Source organism: Triplophysa dalaica, chromosome 4 (assembly GCF_015846415.1).
Source record: "Triplophysa dalaica isolate WHDGS20190420 chromosome 4, ASM1584641v1, whole genome shotgun sequence".
Lineage (NCBI taxonomy): Eukaryota > Metazoa > Chordata > Actinopteri > Cypriniformes > Nemacheilidae > Triplophysa > Triplophysa dalaica.
In genome coordinates this window covers 12056556-12078418 of record NC_079545.1, presented here as the reverse complement: position 1 = coordinate 12078418, position 21863 = coordinate 12056556, and the positions used below count along the sequence as shown (strand labels likewise).

Here is a 21863-nt window from a genome sequence, read left to right as displayed (position 1 = left end):
AAAATAGTTCAACCTGATCTCACAGGAGTTTGTAACTATTTCACGTGGTGGCTTATCTGTATGAATTTGTATGTTGTGACTTGTACAAAAATGTCCTATTACTAGAAAATTGAAGTCCTGAAGCCCCACCCCAAACCCTACCGGTGCGAAAGCAAATCGTACTAAAATGTACGATCGAGATCATACAAATTCAAACGAATTAGCCACATCGTAAAATAGTTACGAATTCCCACGAGATTGTGTTGAAATAACATATTTACTTTATATGGTTGACATATGTCTAATGGAGAGACATGGCAAAAATTTAGAAAACATTATTTTATATTAATTTTATGTTTTTGCTGTCACACCATAGGACAGATGTAAGATTTATTTGTCAACTAACCATATACTGTATGTTTACATTATTGAATGAATTATGATAAAACAATTAAAAATGGTAATTGATTAATAAATATTCCACAAATATTATGTATTGTGTCATCATAAAATCCAATGCATTAACTGACCCTTGTGTAAAAACATTTTGATGTAAACATGTAAACAAAAAGTATTTGGCCTCTTTCGATATATTGAAGACTTGAATGTTACATGCTTTGGAAAAGCAGAGAAAGGAGATTTTTGTTTTGTACCAAAAAAGTAATTTAATATTCCCTCAAAGCCCCCTTGACTACAACTAAATGAATGACATCTATTTGATTAAACAATGATAATGCAGCCCCTTACCTTTTCCCAGCGCCTGTGAAACAGCCGCATAATGTAATTTCCATCTTCTCCGAGAGGGAAAAAATTGCTCAATATTTCAAAAAAATGACTTTGAAGTCCAAGTGGAAGATAGTGAGGTTCATTACAGAGTATTTTTGTGCCATCTTTTGTTGCAGCAGTCCAAATGGATCGTGTACATTACACCACATAGTGCCTCACGCAGACTTTACCTGTTTGTAGATTGTAGACTCATGTATTACCAGGGATAATAGTGTGTCATACATCAAAGCTACCCTGCATACATTGAAACATAAAAGACATCGAAATGACAGTATATAAAAGCACAAATATGTGATCGTGTGAAATTGTTTTTTGCAAAACTAATTTCATGTAGAGACTATGTGGGTTCGACTTAAATACAATTGTTGCATAAACAAGACAAAACAGACACACATACTTATTTGAAACGAAGAAAAAAGATTCATATTAGCAGGAAACAACTTTAATGTCAGAGAACAACTGTAATATAGACAGAATGATGCTCATGATACTGAGAAAATACCTGGAAATAACATGAACAGGTGTTGGATTTTGAGTTACGTCATGTGTGGTCTTTAAACGTATACATTTCTACAAAATCTTGTAATTTTTAGACGCTAAAATATATTTATGTGAAAAATATCGATTTGTATACATGAACACAACGCAGATTTCTCAGACTAATAATTTTACATGGAAACAAGGTTTATAACCGGGACATGACTAGGCTTGTGAAAAAATGCTTATCACAGAGGATTTAGGAATAGATTAGCTTAAAAATTTCAGAATATTACAGAGTGAATACTGCATGAAAAAGACGAGTCCATGAATCATCAGACATTGTGACGGGGCATCTTAGGTCTTATGTGTATGGTGAATGATCTTAAAGAAACGGTTTATATATATACAGACTGGTTAAAGAGATGTCAGCGATGGCTTTGACATATGAGCACGAAATCTCTCTCTCACATTCTATTATATGGTTTCTCCATAATTTACAGTCACAACCGACAATATACCAAGATATACTACTGCTTAAACCAAGCGAGTTAATAAAAAAAAACAGTCATTCTGATGTAAAGAATCAAGGCCAGAACAGAACGTGACTTTACAGAGGAAATGACAAACTGATCCCATGAAAAAATGAAACTACTATGAGGTACAGTACGTATTACTGGGAATCTCCATGGGTAGCAACCAGAATATTTTTGGATAAAAATAGTTTTTAATTTGCACATCATAGATTATAATGTACTGTTTATTGTTGTTTTCGTTATTTTAATGCTGTTGTACAAAACTGTATTGTGCAATTTTATTAATAGTATAAGGCATTTCCTTCAACAAAAAGATCATGCCATGGCCTATTGATATTTCACTTGTCACACATTCTCATGTGATATGAATTCACAGGTCAGAATTCACTCAGAAAATTTCACACAGGAGCTTGCTTCTCTGGTGTAACGCATCCGCGGGGATGGTTAAAGAGTCAGAGTCGTGACCAAAAGGTTGCCGGTTCGATTCTCTGAGCCCTTGAGCAAGGCACCTTACCCCCACTCGATATCTGCTCACTGCTCCAGGTGTACATGTGTTCACCACTTGCTGTGCATGTGTTCACTACTCACTGGATGGGTTAAATGCAGGGTTCACATTTCAGGTATTGGTCACCATATCTGACAAATAGGGCACTTCACATCACATGCGTATGAATGGAAGTCAATGGAACAAAATATCTACTGTGACGGCGGCATAACTTGTTGCTTAAAGGGACAGTTCACCCCAAAATTATTTCTTCATTTACTCACCCTGGAGTTTTTCCAAATTCAATACATTTCCTTGTTGTGATGAGCAGAGAGAAAGATTTTTGGAATAATGTTTGTAACCAAACAGTTATGGGCCACAATTGACTACCAATGTAGGAAAAATGACAATGGTAGTCAAAAGTGTCATAAAACTGTTTGCTTTACTACATTCTTGAAACGATTATTTTTGCGTTCAACAGAACAAAGAAATATATAAAGCATTTTTTTTTACCACGGTAGTCAATGGTGGCCAAGAACTGTTTGATTACAAGCATTCTTCCAAATATCTTTCTCTGTGTTCAGCAACAAAGAAATGTATGCAGATTTGGACAATCTGAGGGTGAATAAATGAAAACAGGTTTTCATTTTTGGGTGTACTGCTTCTTTAAATCAAACTTTCGTTCCTTTAACATAACTTTTTAATTTAGACACATGCCAGTACAGCCTTCGTACCGCATAATTTGTATCAAACCGACTGAGTCACACGCTGCTTTCAACACATCAGAGCAATTCTCAGCACCTTTAGTATAGCTTTAAGTATTCAAACACATTTGAAATGAACAGGAATAATACATCAAAGGAAAAGATTGAATCCGGAATAAATGGAAAATGTGCAAGTCCTGACAAAACCCATGACATGGCTTAATATATCAAAGCTTATTTTTATTCCCCCCGAGGAAATCAGACCTTAACATAGAATGTGAAACACTGAAGTCGTCCCACCAACTCGTTTTGTGTCGAACGTGAAAATTTACACGTGTAGCTGTCTTGTAGCGTCCACACAAAATTTTGAATCATTTTATTTACATACTATCTCATGTTACACTTACAAATAAATATTGCATTCTTACAATCTACATTTCAACTCTACCACTTCTCATCTGTGAGCGCATTTTCACCTGAGCATTCAAAGAAAAGGTCCTGCTTTTGTCCTCCTCTACAACTCTTCAATAATATAAACAACAAGGATTCAGGATGTCGGGTAATGTGAAGTTGGTGAACCAGAAGTTGAAAGTTGCTTTAAAACCTTAAACATGTAAAAACCACAGGGAAGTGTAAAAAAGGATGATGTACTTCTCGCCAGGATTAAAAGAGAGACATTCGTACCAGTACCATACTAAAGAGTCATAGATCATTTCTATTCTGTATATTCATCTATCACAGCAGATCATATGGTTTTAGAAGAAACACAACTCGCTTTGTGGGGTTGTATGTCTACGCGGTCTGTCCGGAAATTTACAATTTAAGTTGTAAGTCTTCGAGTTCAGATGTGTCGGCTACTTTATAAACAGAATTTTTACATGAATTTTATTGTGCAAATGAACAACTTCCCAATGGGGCTTAAAAGAAGTCCACAATTCTGTATTTCCACATTCACTTCAGAGTATGTTGCTTTTCATTATTCTTGTGTCCAGTGTTTTTATTCCTACGCGGATTCAAAGTTTCTGATAGACTTTAATAAACTTAAATCCAGCTGGTATCCCAAACTGGGATTCCCACATTCCCCATCTCTCAGAATCCACTCAGTAGGACAGGTGGTACAAAATGAGTGTTAAAAAACAAACTTACACCGGGTCTGTGGCAGCCTGTTTTGGTCTACCTACATTTGAAAAAAGAAAGATCTGTTGTATTCATCCGTAATCTGAACGCTTATCTAAATAAACCAGAAACTACATTACATTAGTGATAACCCCATCATTGACTTTTAATTCGTCTGTACAGCTGTCAGGTTTGTTTCCTAGCTTTCCTTTCTCTCTGGTCTTGTTTAGACTTGTTTATTCCGGGTGTCGGTAACTGGCGTTCTGTCCCCGTGCTAGCCAATTGGCAGCTGCTCTCTTTGCGCCACCTGGACCACTTGTCAGTGACGGTGGGAGCGTGCCAGTCTCTTTTTACCCGTTTCCCCTTTCTGTGAGATTCCTACTTAACTCTGGACTCCCCGTGGATTATATTCCTTCCGACTTTCTTTTATCTATTCCCTACAGGTATCCCATTGCAGTTCTCTTTTAGCAACACCTCTAGAACCCCCCTCCACCCGTAGTGCAAAGGCATTTCTGGTGAGTTTGTGTGTGTCCATTATCGTTCTCCCTTTCTCTCTCTCTTTAATCCCACCTTTCACAGATTGTCTTGCAGTCTCTCCATGTAGCTTCTGAGCTCGGCAGACTGTCCCAAGTCCATGTCCTGGCAGACCCACTTTATATTGTCTTCATTCCCGACGAGAATGGAGTTGGTATATGGCCCACCTTCGTCAGGGAGCACGGTGGCAAACGAAGTAAACTTTACCCTCTTGCGCTTGACGGCACTGGGCGAGTTGTTGAGTGGTTCCACTTTCCCCGCCGGGTCGTTCCCGGAACACGGCCGCGGGTCGGGGTGCGCGTGGGGTATGCCACGCCCATGCAGGGAGCTGCTTTTCTGGATGCCGCTCCCGTTGAGAAGGTATTTGCTTTCCTCACACCCCTCGTTTCGATCTATCGCTGTCGTGCACTCGTCGGTGTGCGTAAGTGGCCCGTGTTCACCGTGGTGATCCATCAGGTCTGCTTCGTTGCCTAGCCACACCCAATCGTGTGCATGGTTCATGTTGCCCTGTTCCAGAACTGGAAGCTGTTTGTGACTGTAACGGAAAGCGAAGCTCACGCAGTTGATGAGGAAGACGAGGATAGCCAGACAAAAGACTCCAAGTAAGGCATACATGCCGATCTCCAGGTCGGATAAACCTCTTGGACTCTGCGTCAGGTCACTTTCCGCCCCGCCAGGTAGGTCCACCTGTGCGGGGTAACTGGTGTAGTCGAAGGGGTTGTTGTTTTGCCCCGGGCTCTGCTTATTCCCTCCTGTCCGACTGTTTATCGTGGTCCGTGTGGTCGTGCTTACTTTCTTAAGGGATCCCTCTTCTCTGTCCACCGCTGTGTTTGATGATTTCCAGCTGTCTCCTCCGCTAGTTTTTTCAGCTTCCACAACCTTATGTTTCTGTTCATTTGTGCTGTTGTCCAGATTGTTTTCATCTTGAGTTCCACTCCTCTGCTCCAAATCATTCTGTCCAAACTTCACCTGTACGCTCCCTACACCCATTGCCAAAATGCTCTTCCTCTTTGACTTCTGGCAGGTTTCAGAGATCATCATCTCGACTCGCAACAGCGCCCCCTGGCCCTCTCCCTCTGCCACTACCACTGGCCAGCGCTGGCCTTGCTCCTGATAGGTGGACACCACAGTCTCATCCAAAGAGGTGACAGTTAGGGTAAAGTCTTTAGGGTCGTAGATGTCGAGAGGGGTAACGGAGCCATCGCTGTATTGAATCCACGCGCTGATGACTGCTTCCTATTTAAAAGAGAATAGAGAAGGTGACAAACATTCTTATTTATAAAGATATTGCATGTCTGTCCTTAATGAGTGATGAAGCTTTGACACGCACTTCACTGCATTGAGAGAATGTTGCATGAAAACTTTAATCTCTGAACATGCGGTTTCAAAGTCGAGACTTCCTGTGATTTTATTTGACATTTAACTGACATCTTATAAAGTAAAAATGTCAAGGTTTTCTCAATAAATGTATACAAATTGCCAATGATGAATGCAGGAGCAAGATGAGTTAGGTTTTTATTACATATTTTATTTAAATTATATATATTCTCTAGACAGATTCAGAGAGGCAATATTATCGTAACTCAACACTGAGAAAAATGTGTAAAAGGAAGAATACACTTACTGTTTGAATAGTCTCAGTACATGAACTACAGGTATTCTTAACTCAACAGTGTGTTATAAGATCAAACGAGATTGCTTTAAATCATTCAAAAATAAACATTCCGTCGTCAATTACTCGTTTTTCAAAATCATCGTTATTCGTAGCTATGATCAAATGTGGTGTTTGTATGCATTTGTTATATGGTAGGGACCAATATAAAAAAATGGATAATACATTTGTGTTTTGAGACTGGGTTGCAACTTTATCTACTTTAATGTGAGCACTGTTCTTTCAAGAGAGTATGCAATGCCATAATTTCCTAAAACATATTTGAGACAAAATTGCATACATACAAAAAAACCTGAATTAAACAAATACATTTTAATAATTTATAGTCATACAGATTTAAAAACAAAAAGAAGGGAAAATGAAAAATAGGATATATAAGATTACAATTATATAGAAGTGTGTTTCGAAATTCCTGAATCCCGATTCAAAAGATGAAAACTGCAGATCAACTACTTATTTTGCATTGAAAATCATACATAAAGACAAGCTCCAGAAACATGGCCACATTGTTTCTGGCAGAGTCTTCAAATGAGACAAAAAAAGTGTTTTTCTTAATATCCGCAATTGCAAACAACTCCAAATGAGAGTCTTGCAGTGTTTTCCCACCCACTCTCATTCACTCATAGTTAACCTTGGGCCCTGTGCGTGGGAAAACGCTGGCAGAAAGCAAGGCAAGTGTCTCGATTTTTAGCAGAGCAGCTATTTTTGAGACTTTAATCAGATGATTCAAAACAGCTCTGTAGGGAGTAGAAGGATATTAGAGGTATTCACCGCTCAGTTATAACAACACCTGCCAAAATGAACACCGGGCAAAATGAAGGATGGGACTCTGGGCTAATGGAGTTTTTGTATATTAACAGCTTATTGGGTGTTTATCTGTACTGTTTATGTGACTATGGGGCGGTTTTCTTTGACAAGGCTTAAGGCTAGTCCTAGATTAACTTAAATATCAGAGGTGTCTTGAACAAAAACAATTTACACTAACTCATCTTAAAATATATCAGTGCAGCTTTGTATCAAGATGCACACAGTAATGTTTTTATGTAAAGTATGTTTTTACATTGACTTAAATATCCTAATTTAAATAAAGCCTAGTCCTTTAAGATTTAAGAAAATCCCTGTCCAGGAAACCGCCCCCAAGGATTTTAATAAAATCCCACAGTTCACTTTCTATGATTATGACTGAAGTGGAAAGCTCAATACAGTTGCTCTAACAAAGGAAGTCCCACCTTTCGGTAAAAAGAGCCAATCTTTAAGACCCAACCGTTTTGAGAACATAGTCTCTGCACAACAAACAGGGGCATTTCTTAATCATTTAGCGTTTTCAAACTAAGATTACATATTTCAATTTGCAAAAATGAAGTAGGCGATTCCCAACTGCTTTCTCCCATTGCTATTTGGAAACGCCCGGTTATTGAGAAATGTGCTTTCGCCCTTTTTTGAGTGGACACGTGAAAATGCCTATGCAGGATTGGAAACGTATAGTAATTGAGAAACATCCTTCCATGTTCTGCAGAGACCTGCACCTCTTAAAATAAAGGTGCTTCACAATGCCATAGAAGAACCTTTTTTGTCTAAACGGTTCCATATAGAACCTTAAACATCCGAAGAACCTTTCTGTTTCTCAAAAGGTTCTTTTTGGAAAAAAAAATCTTCATATTACAGAAGGTAAGAAAGAGATGGTATTTTTAAAGCAGTGGTTCTCAAACTGGGGGCCGTGGCCCAAGATGGATCCACGGATATTGTGGCGTTTTATGAAATATAGAAACTTATCATAAATTCTATGCTATCAAACATCAGAAAAATAAGTTCACCAACCAAAATAATTTTCAGCATTGTATAAATGAATATGTAATCGGTTTGAAAAAATGTTTTAAGTTAAAGATTAAAGTCTTTGTTTGGGGGGCCGTAAAGCAATGCACCCTAGACAAAGTATAAGCCTTACCACGAAAAAGTTTGAGAACCACTGTTTTGAATGGTTCTTTGTGATACCAAAAATGCTTATTTTATGGCATTGCTCTGAAGAACCTTTTAAACACCTTTATTTTTAGAAGTGTCCTTCATGATTTTCAGGAGGAAGGGATCTGTACATACTGCAGTGAAGAGCTAACCTTTTCACAAATTTGCGTGCAGAAAAAAAGGGAAAATCTGATGTCAGGTTTCAATGTTTGTAAGAAAATGTATTGTTTGATTGCATGATATAGGTCTTCACCCGTTTACCGCTAAGAAACTTTTTTTATAGTTGCTTTTGTACACTGCACAATGCCTGGATTAAAATGATCCCTGCAAGGTATGAATGAGCTTTATTACATTTTACCTAGCTTTCCGGAAATGTTTTTCTCTCTGGTATCTCTCTCTCATTAGCCACAGGCTCTAATGAAAACTTGAATATTTATTCAGAAGTGTGACAATATTAAACCTCTTTCATGTGGATTTTCTTTATTTAGCTCAAGGGTTCCCTGCACCTGTTAAATGTTTTTCAACTGTATTGCTTTCTGTACTGTAAATGAACACCAGCAGCTCTAACAACAAGCTGCAGGTGTTGTCGCTTCGCAAGTTTTTAAATACTCCTCATATTATCAAATTCACAGCAGCTACAACTTCAGGGTCTAGAAATTGAATTCATGTTTTTTTTGTTTAACGCTTTTCACAGTTAACACGGTCGCAAAACAGTTTTAAAGGTTCTAAAGTTTCAATCAATACAATATTTTTTAGCCAATTCATGCAGGTGAATTAATTGTTGAGGTGCTCACTTGTTTTGGTGTGTGCAGCAGGTCCTGAGCTGTGGTTGTGATGTAGAAGGCTCTGTTGTTGGTGGTACTGGGCTGCAGAGATAGATTCAGAGAGCCTACCAGCTGAACTCCCATATCAGTAATAGTCACTTTGTCATCCAGCACTGTGATCGTCTTTTCAGCCAAAATAGAGTCAGACAGAGGGGATATCACCTGGAAAATACAGAGAAATGCCCTCAGGTTGCACAGTGATAGAAACCTCACAATACTCAGATATTGACTTTAGATTTATTGTGTGAGGAGATTTAAAGTCACCATGATGTCAAACAGGAAAGGGTTTTACAAAGTGTTACAGTAATTATTATAAATTATTTATCTATGGACACAAAAAAATAAGCTCCTATTCCACTCTCAACAGCAATTCGTTTTATGGTGACTTCAAAGATGACAAATCGTCGAACATGCTGATTGGTTGAGTTCACGATGCATTTACAATCTGCATTGTTTTCCAGTAAAAACAAACCACCACTTTTAAAGGTTTGTTGCGGTGCGTGTAGTTTCAGCGGTAATTTTCCTTGGACAAAATATTACAGGAAATTTCTGTGTCTGTCTGACCATCCATCCATCCTTCTTTCTGTCTGTCTGTCCGTCTGTCCATCTGTCTGAGATTCTTCACACAACCTTTGCCAGGACGATTCATTTTTAACCGCTTATTCTAACATCTGTCTGTCTGTCTGACGTCCATGCCTCCATGTATACATCCATGTCTCTGTCTGTCTGTTTGTCCATCCAGCCATTCGTCCGTCCATCCATCCACCTTATTTACAGTACTTGTAAATATAAACGATTTGAAAATCCTTTCTCCACTTTCCATTATATAACTTCCTCCTAACGAAAGCATCACTAAGGCGAGACGATCCAGACTGACACTTTGCAACATTGCTTTGCTATGACAGACAGACAGTATGACAGGTGTACAGAGAGCTCTCAGCATCACATGTCATCGTCAAGCACCATCTCCTGTTACCATGGACAAAAACTGGTGACTGACACCATGAGGATTCTCTGTGCTGAGGGGAATAAATCAAGGAGCAAAAAAATGACAGGAAATCAAAGCGATGGCAATAGCCAAAAACGACAGGGAGAGATTCTACACACAACCTCTTCCAAGAAGAGTTTTATTGTCAACAGCTCATTCTGGCGACACAACACAATAATAATCCCAGGTCTTCATCACACACGCAACACATGACGACATTTCAAAAGAGACTGACAGATACACAAGATCACAAAAGGAAGTATACATAAACACACAGGGGGTTATGAGTCAACACAACACTTCACACAGAACTGAGCATTCAGCACCTCAGAGATTTCAACACCTGTAGCCAAACAAGCTTGTTTTCACTCAAATGCAATGGCACTGGAAATATTTCCGCCATGTTTAACAAGAGAGGTGTTACTATCTCTCAGGATCTATATTTATTTGTCAAAGGTGAGCGGTCTAAATAAAGCGTGCTGTTATCTAGAAACTGAGCCGCTCTTCTATCAGATGCAGTTTAAATCATCAATTACATTTCTAACTAAAATATTGTTCAGGCAAGCCTATTCCTATAATAATTTTGGCGCATCACAGAAGTTTTTCTTCTGTTTGTTGGACTTTTGAATATTTTATACATTATATAATCGTTTACAGGGTGAAGAAGCTAGACACAGACATATAGACACACTATATTTATATTTATATTAACAATATATATACCTGTATAGTCGTGATGCCCATATCTCGTCCCACCAGCACCCTCCCATCAATCAGTCGAGCAATGCGTGTGTCCTCCACTTTAAGGAAGTCTAGGACCATCTCTGTGATGTCAGCTGACCAATCAGAACCCAGCATGTGCACAAGCTCCCCACCAGGGTCAGCTGGTTCAGCTACGAAGTGTGTGAGAACTCGCACCTGAGCATACTGATACTGCAGGGCACAGCCCCTGCCCTTCCTCTCATCGTCCTCATCATCCTCACTGTCACGCGTTGGCCTGGAATGAAAGAAAAAGGATTAGATCATGAGAAATACAACATATATGGAGCCTTGTATGACTTAATAAGTTGGAATTGCCTTCTACTAAGTTTGTAATGAGAAACAGATTTTTTTTTATTTCCTTTAAAAACCCCAATATGTAACAATTATTTTAACCTACACCGGATACTGTTTTGTTTGTCGATGACAAAGGGTTGCATGTACAGTTCAACTGAACTGAAATATGATTTTATATAAAAACATTAAAATTTTTTACTGTAATACAGTATAAGGGTATGTTCACATTTGACCTTGACAATGGCAGTTTTTTATTTTATGAAAAAAAGCTTACAGTGTTGTGGTTACAAATAAGAGCTGGCAATGACTTCGGAGGCAGCGATTGTGCACAAAGGCAGCTCAGAGAAACTCAGACAGGCTTCGTATGGAGCGTAAAGGAAGTCTATTTGAATTATAAACAGAGACTATCTTTGCAATAACCAATCACATATTTAAAAACTACAATACTTTTTGCTAGAAATGCAATCAAAAGTTATTGAAAGTGAAAATTTTACTTATATTTTTATACAAAATTATGCTCCAACCGGCATTTAGGCCGCTATAACATTTTTTAGAGCTTGATCTGGCTCGACCAATCACGTTCATCACATATTGTTATGGAAACGACAGGTCTCCCTTCTCGCTTGTCACTGGTTAGCCGTGAAAAAGGTACTAGATGTAGGTTAAACTTTTTTCAACTTTGAAAGACGATCAGAGCTGCAGAAAAAGACGCAGATGCTGGTGCTTAAAAAAAGCACTCAGGACTTTTTACTGTTTACTCCATAGGATTATAATGTAAAACAGATGATAGCATCTTAAAAAAAGAAGTCCAATTTGAACATAGCCTAAGGTGCTGCTATAAAATACATTGGGCATCATTCATGAAACATTCGTAAATAAATGAATTCCGAGTAATTTGCGTGTTAAAACTGACCTTCCCGAAAACTCTCCTCCTGATTCACATATAATTCGTAAAGTCAGATTTAATAGTAAAACGTGTGTATGTTAATGAATTCCAATAATTCTTAAATAACGCATGCATGCCCGCTCATTCATAATTAGCATAGTCGTCCCCTATGAATTACAGCTATGCAAATTAGGTAGGATTGTTGTGGAATCCTCTGGATTCCATTCTCAGGTTTGCCACGTTGTATTGCATAAAAGCATAAGAGACTAATAGGCTATATGCCTACCAATGAATGAATGAATGAATTTGTCGACCAAAACATTTGTAGCTAAGTGAAATAATGTTGAATTCTACAAAACGGCCAGCGCTTAAGGGCTTTGGAGGCACAGCGTTTTTTCCGGAGACATGTTTGTTGCTGTGATTTGGATTATCAACGACATTAACATGTTTCATTCTCAATCTTCTTTAGAAAAATATTCCTGAATATAAAAATGCAGTAACCAGCAATGAAATAACATTAAGATATTTAGTGTTAATATTATTATTATTTTTATAGATAACTAATATTTTGAAAATACGAAAATGTTTGTAAATAAGAAAATTTTCGTCGGAACGACTTTACGAACGACTTATACAAAAATGTGTTCTGCTCCTGTTCCATGAATGAGGCCCATTGTACATTGTACAAATACTTTGAAAATAATGCTTAAAGGTGCTGTGTGTAATTTTATGGAGGATCTATTGACATAAATGCAATATGATATCTATAACTATGTCTTCAGAGGTGTGTAAATACCTTACATAATGAAGCGTTATGTTTTTATTACTTTCGAATAGGACAAACGGACAAATTGCTCTACAGAGCCCATTAAGTATATAAGTTATCTCTTTCGGCAATAAGAGAAACATAACGACATCTTAGCCATGTGTCAGTCATTGAAGTGATTTGAAAGGGAGGGGAGCATTTGAGTGGGCTGTTTGTTTAAATTCACAACCTCACCATTAGATGCCAACACTATTCTATATAAATGCTTATCCAATGGCAGGAGGTGAAGCAACCGGATGGTATGCCCAACTGGCGATATAAAGATCTCAAATTTCAGCTTATTAGGCGCGCAATACAATTTTTGTTCCCATGTGTTTAAATTAATTGTTATTTCTGATGTTTTATTCTAATGTTTATTTTTATTTTGGGCAGAATAGCGACATAAAAAAAATCAATGTATAGAAGGTGAGTGTATATTGAACATTGTTGTAATGGCACATTTGTAAATGTTTAGAAATAAAGCTCCATGACTTAAAGAACATATACAGAATATATTTATCTGTATTCAGAATTAGCACATTTGTTGAGGTGTCTCGTGAGTCTGCTGATCTGATATGTACGTCAACGTTACTGTAATGACAATGAACATAACTCACTCTATATCTAATAAGACAGGAAAATTCCCGACTTTAAACAATTATCCATTTACATGCTAAAGACATTTGCAATGTAAGAATGTACTATGAGACTTAGACATAAAAACTGGTAAGTTACTCTGTAATAAATCTCCATAAAAGGGAAGGAAGGAGTCGGGAACCGGCAAACATTTAAACAAAACATAAATACAAATCACAAGAACATAAATACAAACTTAACATAACTTCGGGCCCGGACCTCTCTCTTCGACGGTCCGGTCGCTCGTTCCTTTTATATGCTCCCTATCTCCTACGTGATTCGAGCCCGGTGTGCGCACAGCTGCCGCTAATTCACAATTACTCACCGGACTCGAACCACGGTCTCGCCCCGCCTACTCCACTACTTACTCTATTATCATTAATATGTGATAACGTCCTTTTTTTATTGAATAGAACGTTCGGGGCATACCAACATGGCGGAATGGTAGCTTCAGTATAATGACGTCATGAGGAATCCAGTCATTTATAAAGATCAGTGGATGCCACTAAATTTCATACACTGGACCTTTAAAAAAATTAAGACAAACGTCTTTATTTTATTTATTATTAAAAGTTTATAAAAAATAATGACATTTATACTGTTTTTAATTCACATTTATATAGGCAATGCCAGGGGATCTCCAGGGATCTTTTTAAGAATTTTTACACAAACAATTATGATTGTCCATAGTGTTCTGCCCACTTCTGCAATACGATGGAAACCTGTTTATGTATACCAATGGACTTTCACCTCTTGTTTTCTTTTCCACTCGTTTTTCTCTTTCTGAGGCTTCGATGGCTTCAAATTTTTCATTCACCTGGGAAAAACACTGCGTGGGGTGTGTGTGTTTGAGTGCTTCCTAGTGCTAACTTGCTATGGTCAGAGAGACAGAAATTGGCCAAATTGAAAAATGGGCCAACAGACTGAAGGCCAACAAACAGAATTGGCTTGTGAAAAAAACAGACATATCCACATGACAGCATACAAAGAAAGACAGTGGATCTCTGTTGGCTTAAATGAAAAGTAACATGTCCTCCTCATTAGTTTGTAAATAAGACTAGTGGTTCTGAATGTATGATGGGTCATTGTGTCATCTGAGAATGTTTCTAAAACTCAACAGAAGTGAAAAAATTCAGCAATACGGGCAGGAATTTAAAATCTGGAATACATTAAATGAGCTCATTTGCTATGAGGACAAACATGATATTGGCCAACCATAATTATTTATTGTGTATGGTGAATTATTGGAAGCTTAGAGCATTCAGGTCCCTGTAAACATGCGTTTAAAAACATTGAATTAGAAAAAAATGCACAGACACCTACATATAAAGCTCTTGCACTCTCACAAATACCTTCGATTGGTGATTATAGGTACCCTCCATCCTTTCACTTGACTAAGTTCTACGTCAGAAACATCAATCTGGAGAGGTAACCGCGGCACCCACACGGTGAGCTCTAATTGGCTGGTCAAATAGAGGTAGGTAAAGTTCACTTGAAGCGAGACACGCCCCCTCATTTCTTTTCCATTTACTAACACCTCATCACAGCCAGGAGACACCTGCAGAAAGAAAAACAGAATGTCAGATGGAACGGCAGTGATTTTGTGATGTTTGTAATGGCTGTGATGGTAATTATGATTTTTCTTCACATACCCTTGCGCTAACTGCACTTATTCTAAGAACACCAAAGGACCTTTTCACAAAATTATAGAGTAGGAAAACAGCCTAGAAGGGTCCTCTTTTTCGTTCTATAAACAATCCATTGTTTCTTTACTTCAATTTTTTTTAATCCAAACTAAATTTTCTGTTTTGCCCTCTTTATCTCTCTCTCTCTCTATAATGATGGGTGGTGGTCTGTATTCAGTGGTCGTCTTTTCTGACACATGATGGGTTGTGTCTGTGACGTTGTCACGCCAAGAGGAGTGCCATCATTTTGCTAGCGGCAAATCACACATGCAGGTACACACAAGGGAACTGAGGCAGCGTGAAGCAGTCACATCTCGCTGTTACAGCTCAGGGTCACCGCAGGGGCACGCTCAAGTTTGAAATGAACGTCTGCGTTCACGGATCATATATGGTTCACACTGTGAAGCTTTCATGGTTTGTTCAACACTGTCATTTCTTTCATACTCCCAGTTAACTACTGTACCATTATAACTGGATACAATTGTAAATAGACTTTTAATCCCATTCTGGAGACAAAGAGGTTGGTTATTTACTGATGTGGTTATTTGCGAATTCTGTTTAAAAAATCGTTTTCGAATTTAAAGGGCTCACAAATAAAAAACGTGAAACGTGAATATAAAAATTACTGTATGGGTAATAACATGCAAATGCAAATGTTGTGGCTGAATAATTTTTTTTACCAAAGATTTTGATCATACTGATAGGTCAGATGTACGTTAAAGCATAGTTTCCCAAAAATCACATTGGAGAATTGTCAAGTCCATAAAGGTCCATATTCTTCACATATGGGAACATGAAAATAACAATTTTGTGGTCTGTGAACCATTTATTTGGTATAATTGCTGCTGGTTTCTATACATTTTAATTTACGGAATGCACTGTACACTAAAAAGACATCTATTTGGAGTTTCCTAATTTTTTGTGTTAAAGGAATCGTTCACCCAAAAAATGCCCCCCCCCTTTATCAGAATCAGAATGGTTTATTGCCAAGCACAATGCATTCACATGTACGAGAAATTTGCCTTGGTAGGGTGGTACATAACTATTGTTAGAAAACAAGACTTAAAGATATCTTTAAGTCTTGTTTTCTAACAATAGTTATGTACCACCCTACCAAGGCAAATATATATATATATATAACATAAAAAATGAAACCATATTCTATAAAACAAATTATGTCAAAAATGGCTTCAACATTTTTTGTAAAATTTGTGCAGGGTGTGCAACAGTGCATTGATTTACTTTTTTTGGTGCAGTATATAGTCAATTTTTTATCAAATTAACTTAATTTCTGCATGCAGTTGTCTTTTGTAAAATAACTAAACTGTGTGCAAAAACAAAAAATCATCAGGATATTAGGTAAAGATGATGTTCCATGAAGATATTTTGTTAATTTCCTACCATAAATATATAAAAAGTTATTTTTGTGAGTGGCCAGAAACTCGCCAACAAACTTCCGTCCCCCTGCTCGCTCTTCCGGAATAAATCTTCCCACTCAAATTTGGTATCAATATAAAGATTAGAATTTCTTTTTTCGGGTTCATCTACTTTCAACAACTTTATTACAGCAGTAAGCCAACAGAGCGTTAAAACAAACCTGTTTCTTCTTAGCAACGGCCTGCTAAAGGGCCTCTGATTAACAGCATTTAAGGCAATTTTCACAATATTAAAAATTTTTGCACCCTCAGAATCCAGATTTTCAAATAGTCGTATCTCGGCCAAATATTGTCCAACCCTAAAACTATACATCAATGGTAAAATTATTTATTTAGCTTCCAGAATATGTATAAATCTCAAATAAACAAAAATTGACCCCTTATGGTGGTTTTATGGTCTAGGGTCACATTTACTTTGTATTAAAAATGGAGCAATGAACAAAACAAATGAAGGAAATCCTACTTGTTGTCTTTTTTCCAATGTTGTCTCTTAAAAACGTGCATACATTTTTTTTTCACATCAATAACACATACATTTTTCTCTCTTTTAATAGATGAACCTGTGCATAGAATGATATTTTTCTGATGTCTGGACTATATCATCAGGGGTTTAGTAAAAATATAAACGGATGATTCAATATATTGGTAATAAATCCTTTCTCTGACAAGAAATGTTTAAAGATTTGACTGAAAATGTCACATCCATTAACTGAGTTTACCCTTTACGTCCTATAGTGTGGACACTAATGTAGTTATTGTTATATATTGTTATAGTTTGAACGAACCTTGAGGGAGAAACTGCCTTGAGGAGAATAAAAATAAGCCAAGTCGTAATATCTGTCTGTGATTAAGGAAACAGACTTGATTCATTTCGTGAGTGTATTTTGTTGTACACTAAACATTAAGTTCTTTAATGTATGCCACTGAACAATGTATGTAACACAGTTGCAAATCATTACAAAACGCAGAACTGGATACACAACAGGGGTTTAACTAAAAATGACTAATTACCATTCTAAAGACTATTTTAAATGCAAATCTAAATAAGATGCACTGTGATTTGTTCATTGTACATAAAAGTGAAAATATGAAATAACCATTTTATCAAACTTAAACTCACTTTTTGACATTATTGTAAGAGCTGAGAACAGAATCTAATAAAACTCATGTATTGATACATAATGTACAGGAGATAATGTACTGCCAAACAAACACAGAGGGTGATAGTTGATAAAAGGCACACTTCTACAAGCCTTGAAGTCATGGTGTGTCTGTGTATTAGACTCTGGGATAGCAATTACCCACAATTCTCTGCAAGGACGACACGCTCAATTTCTCTACCTTTGCTTCCATCTCTGCTCTTGCAATTTGCACCTTTTCCACCCATCTTTCTGATGATCACGAGTGTTGTCTAAGAGCCTCCACCCCTATCATTCTCATATCCGAAATGACTGTGTCGGGTAATGGAACAGGAACACAGCGGGTAAAGTGGCATGTGGTCACATCAGAAACATGACACGAGCAAACATGTTGTTATTTGGTCCACCCTGTCAAACCTGTCTTATTATGATAAATATAATAAATAAGCAGCATATTTAACTACATGTTTACTACAATTTCGAAATAGATTTTGTAAATAGATTGCGCAAGACGCTGGAGCTAGAGTTTTTTATGATTCTGGCCTCTAGTTTACTCTTGTATAGTCTACAGTTATCCGGCATGCTCTCTTGATCCATTCCAACTGTCCTGCGGCTGATGGTATATTATTTTGTGACTTTGGGGTAGACACCAGCATAAACACTTCCCTTCGTCAAAGCCAAAGAGCTGAGCCATGGATTTGATGACACTGAAAAATCGATTTAATCTCTGTTTCTATTTTAAAGAGACAGAAAGAGGAGACTGGGCAATGAGATAGAGAGAGATGAAGGCCAGACTTTCGTTGCAGAAAGGAGTACTATAAAAAGAAAATTATTACTCAATAAGAAAAAACTAACATCAAAAAACAATGCATGCAAGGGAAGGTCTTGTAATGCTGCTGTGAAAGTGAGATGCATGTGTGCCCCATATGGACCTTTAGGAAAGGATAAAGAAATGAATAGAGAAACCTCTCAAGAAATTGTGGATTGTAAGACAAGAGGGGTGACCCATATATGTGCTCCAACAACAACAGAATGCGTAAAAGGAATATTTGTAGCCTTATTGGGAAATTTGGTAAACAGATCTAAAAAATATGTGGATTCATTGACCTTGTGTTATTAGCTTACCAGAGTCCTGTCACACCGGTCTGAATTACACCAGTTGAGTACATGAGTTTATTTTTTTATTTCTTGAGTTTTATTTATTTTTTATACCAAAAAGACTATTCAACAAAATTATTACTTAATTCCTTAAATTATGATTAAATATTTAACAAAATGATTCCCTAATATTTTTTATTAAATATTTAATACTGATATCTAATAAAAAACGTATTCCAAATTTCTTAAACCAAACTACATGAACAGAAAAAAGTACAACAAAAATGTATCAAAATAAAATTTGCTCTTTCTTAATCAAAAAGCGAGAAATCAATATTTAAAAAATGTATATTTTGTGTGAAGACACCTAAACATTATGCGTAATAAAACGATCTATTGTACAATTAAATGATTACATTGCTTCAAAAAAGTAATGTGCTGGTTTAATGTTACAGTGATTTTATCATGTGGAAATGCAAATACTATGGTAAATATTCAAAAACAAAAGTGGTACCTTGGTATTTTTAAGTGTTCAAACATCTTTTTTATTACTGTTAAATATATCCTGTATTTACAACTTCACAAATTTTAATTCATGTCATCTGTTCTGATCTCAGTTTCTGCACTCTTCCCTGTCTCCACCAACAGCCTGTTGTCTCTTTTGCATGTCTCTCTTCTCCGCTCATATCATCATCTTTCTGTTCTGTGTCTTCATGCACTCTTCACTCGTCTCTGGAGTGATAAATCACAGATTATTTGGCTGACAATGCAAAACACTGCCGGGTGCCGCAATCCACCAATCCCATCACAGGCCCAGATCGCAAATTACTTGGAAGGATTGGCACTTGCCTCCCTGCCGTGATGATGAGAGAGAGAATCAGGATGTAGAGGGAGATGGAGAGAAAGAAAGGGGCAAAGAAAAGGTAAGAGAGAGAGAGCGAGAGAAACAAACAATGGGCATCAGCTGGAAGAGCTAGAATCAATTTGCTTGACAGGCAAAAGCAGATTTGGTCCACCGGTTGCTGAGCAATGGTCAGGCGGAAGAAGAGGTTTTTTAAAACTGACAGATGATCTCACAAAAGGATCATCTTCACTTTTACGGCATGATGGTGACCATTTTATATGCGACTCTAAACTCCCGTATGATGTCATCACGTCACATCTGACAAAACTGGTACCAGATTAAAAGAGACAATTGCCGTACCGAAAATTGAGTGCCCCAAAAATAATGTGGCTACATCTTTCACGTATCTTGCTTTGTGCCCTCACGTCTTACACTCAAATTATCTTTAATTTAATGCTCCCTCTGTGGTGACTGTTATGGGACATTTTTTCTTCCAAATTCCAAAGAAATCAAACACGATTCAGGTTTAGATTGGCATGAAATAATATTCACAAGTCATGTATCCCTTTAAAAGAGAAAACAGCTCGGACTCAAAGCTAGTTTGTACCCACACGCACATTGATATAATGTTCCAGTTAGCTTCTCTTTCAAGCTCGCCTTTCCTCCAATCAGTTTACGGCGAAATTCGATTTAAATTTAGAGCATTTCTATTGCAGAAGGTGATAAATTCAGATTCCAGCTTCTAAATGTGACACTGCCCGAGGTTAGAAACTCTCCTCGGGCCTTGTGGCACTGTTGAGAATACACTTTCAGTTTAAAATTTAATCTGTCATTCTTCCCCTTTAGTTGATTTCTCAACAGCCAAACGAAGAGTCAGATTTCCGATGTCAGACCCACGTGGTATAAACCTCTCTCTCTCTGTAGTTATCTTAGCAAAATGTGATTTGTTGTGATTGATCATATAGCTCATCACTGACTGTCGCCTGGCATTTGTAACGTGGGACTTAAAAGCCCGCAAATGATCAAGAGAGGAATACAGGAGAAAGAAAAAGATTAATGGATAAAGTAAGAGAGAGGGGAATTCGAGTTCAAAAGTGTGGTTCTAACCTTAAATCTAATCTCTTAAATCTATCTGCGAGTATCCATTCATTTACAGGCTTCTCCAGGAAATGGTTTTGCCTACCTCCGAATATCCCAAAAAGCTTTCTTAGCATAAAAACAGCTGTTATCGGACCATGAAATACTCACAGAGTCACCAACCTGAGACATGAGTCACATAGCAGATGCTTTTATCCAACGTGATTTAAGGTAAACTAAAGCAAAGAAGATCGAATCGTGACAGGAGATCTTAGTAGCTGGTTCATGGTTCTTAGTAACAAACTTGCAATCATTTTGTTACTAACAGAGATCCTTAAAGGTATAGATTACACACAAAAAACATTCGCTCATGTCATATTGAACCTGCTTTTATTTATTCTGCACAACATGAAGAGAGATATTTACGACAAAGTCTTTTCGGTGCTCTCTTTGAAAGGGAATGAAACCGGGGCTATCACTCTTTGAAAACACCATAAATACCACAAAAGCAAAGATTTTGTGCACAAAATACTAGAGCAAAATATTAAAGTCATTATTTTGATGAAAATAAAAAAGTGACTCTTTACCATAAGGAGAGGGTCAGCGATTTCCACGCGAACGTATAACCAAGCATTTCAAACTTTTGAAATTGATATGCGGCATATTTACATAACATTTGCATAGGAATATAAGTCATGTGCGTCCTCAATATGTCTGATATTATTTTAAGTGGTATAAACCTTCGTCAACATATCCTCTTTGGGAGATGAACTAAAAACAAAGCCCTTCCTTGAGACAAGTCAAAAGACGCACATACACCCTCAGGGTTTTCAGAAAATGGGGCAATTTGTTTGAGATTCTCAGCCGATCAAACGTGTAAAATTCTGCGAACAAGCCTGCAGAAACTTTTACGTTTTGTAAACACTGACAACTTTGGACAATTGTCTCATAAGATATCAGGCATCTCAGCTACAATCTGGCATTGTTTCCTATAAACACCTTAAAGCGACACTTCCATCTGTGTAAGCGTGTATTTGGTTACATTACACAGCATGCCATCATATCATTTGGAGGGAAGCTATTGCTGCATATTTGATTAGAAAACACTGTCATTACAGCACATCACCAGCAGCTATGTCAGG

At 37.3% G+C, this 21863-nt stretch overlaps 1 protein-coding gene across 1 annotated transcript in view; it reads right to left on the bottom strand.

The window, feature by feature from the left end:
• Positions 1–1336: 1336 nt before the first annotated feature.
• The window catches only part of si:dkey-215k6.1 (transmembrane protein 132C), a 180156-nt gene continuing 159629 nt past the window's right edge, over positions 1337–21863 (bottom strand). The window contains exons 6-9 of the mRNA XM_056746511.1: positions 14795–15000; positions 10783–11056; positions 9042–9233; positions 1337–5852 (exon numbers count right to left, since the gene is read on the bottom strand). Coding sequence (XP_056602489.1) covers positions 4656–5852; positions 9042–9233; positions 10783–11056; positions 14795–15000 — 1869 coding nt within the window. The 3' untranslated portion in view covers positions 1337–4655. The remainder of the gene's footprint in view (positions 5853–9041; positions 9234–10782; positions 11057–14794; positions 15001–21863) is intronic.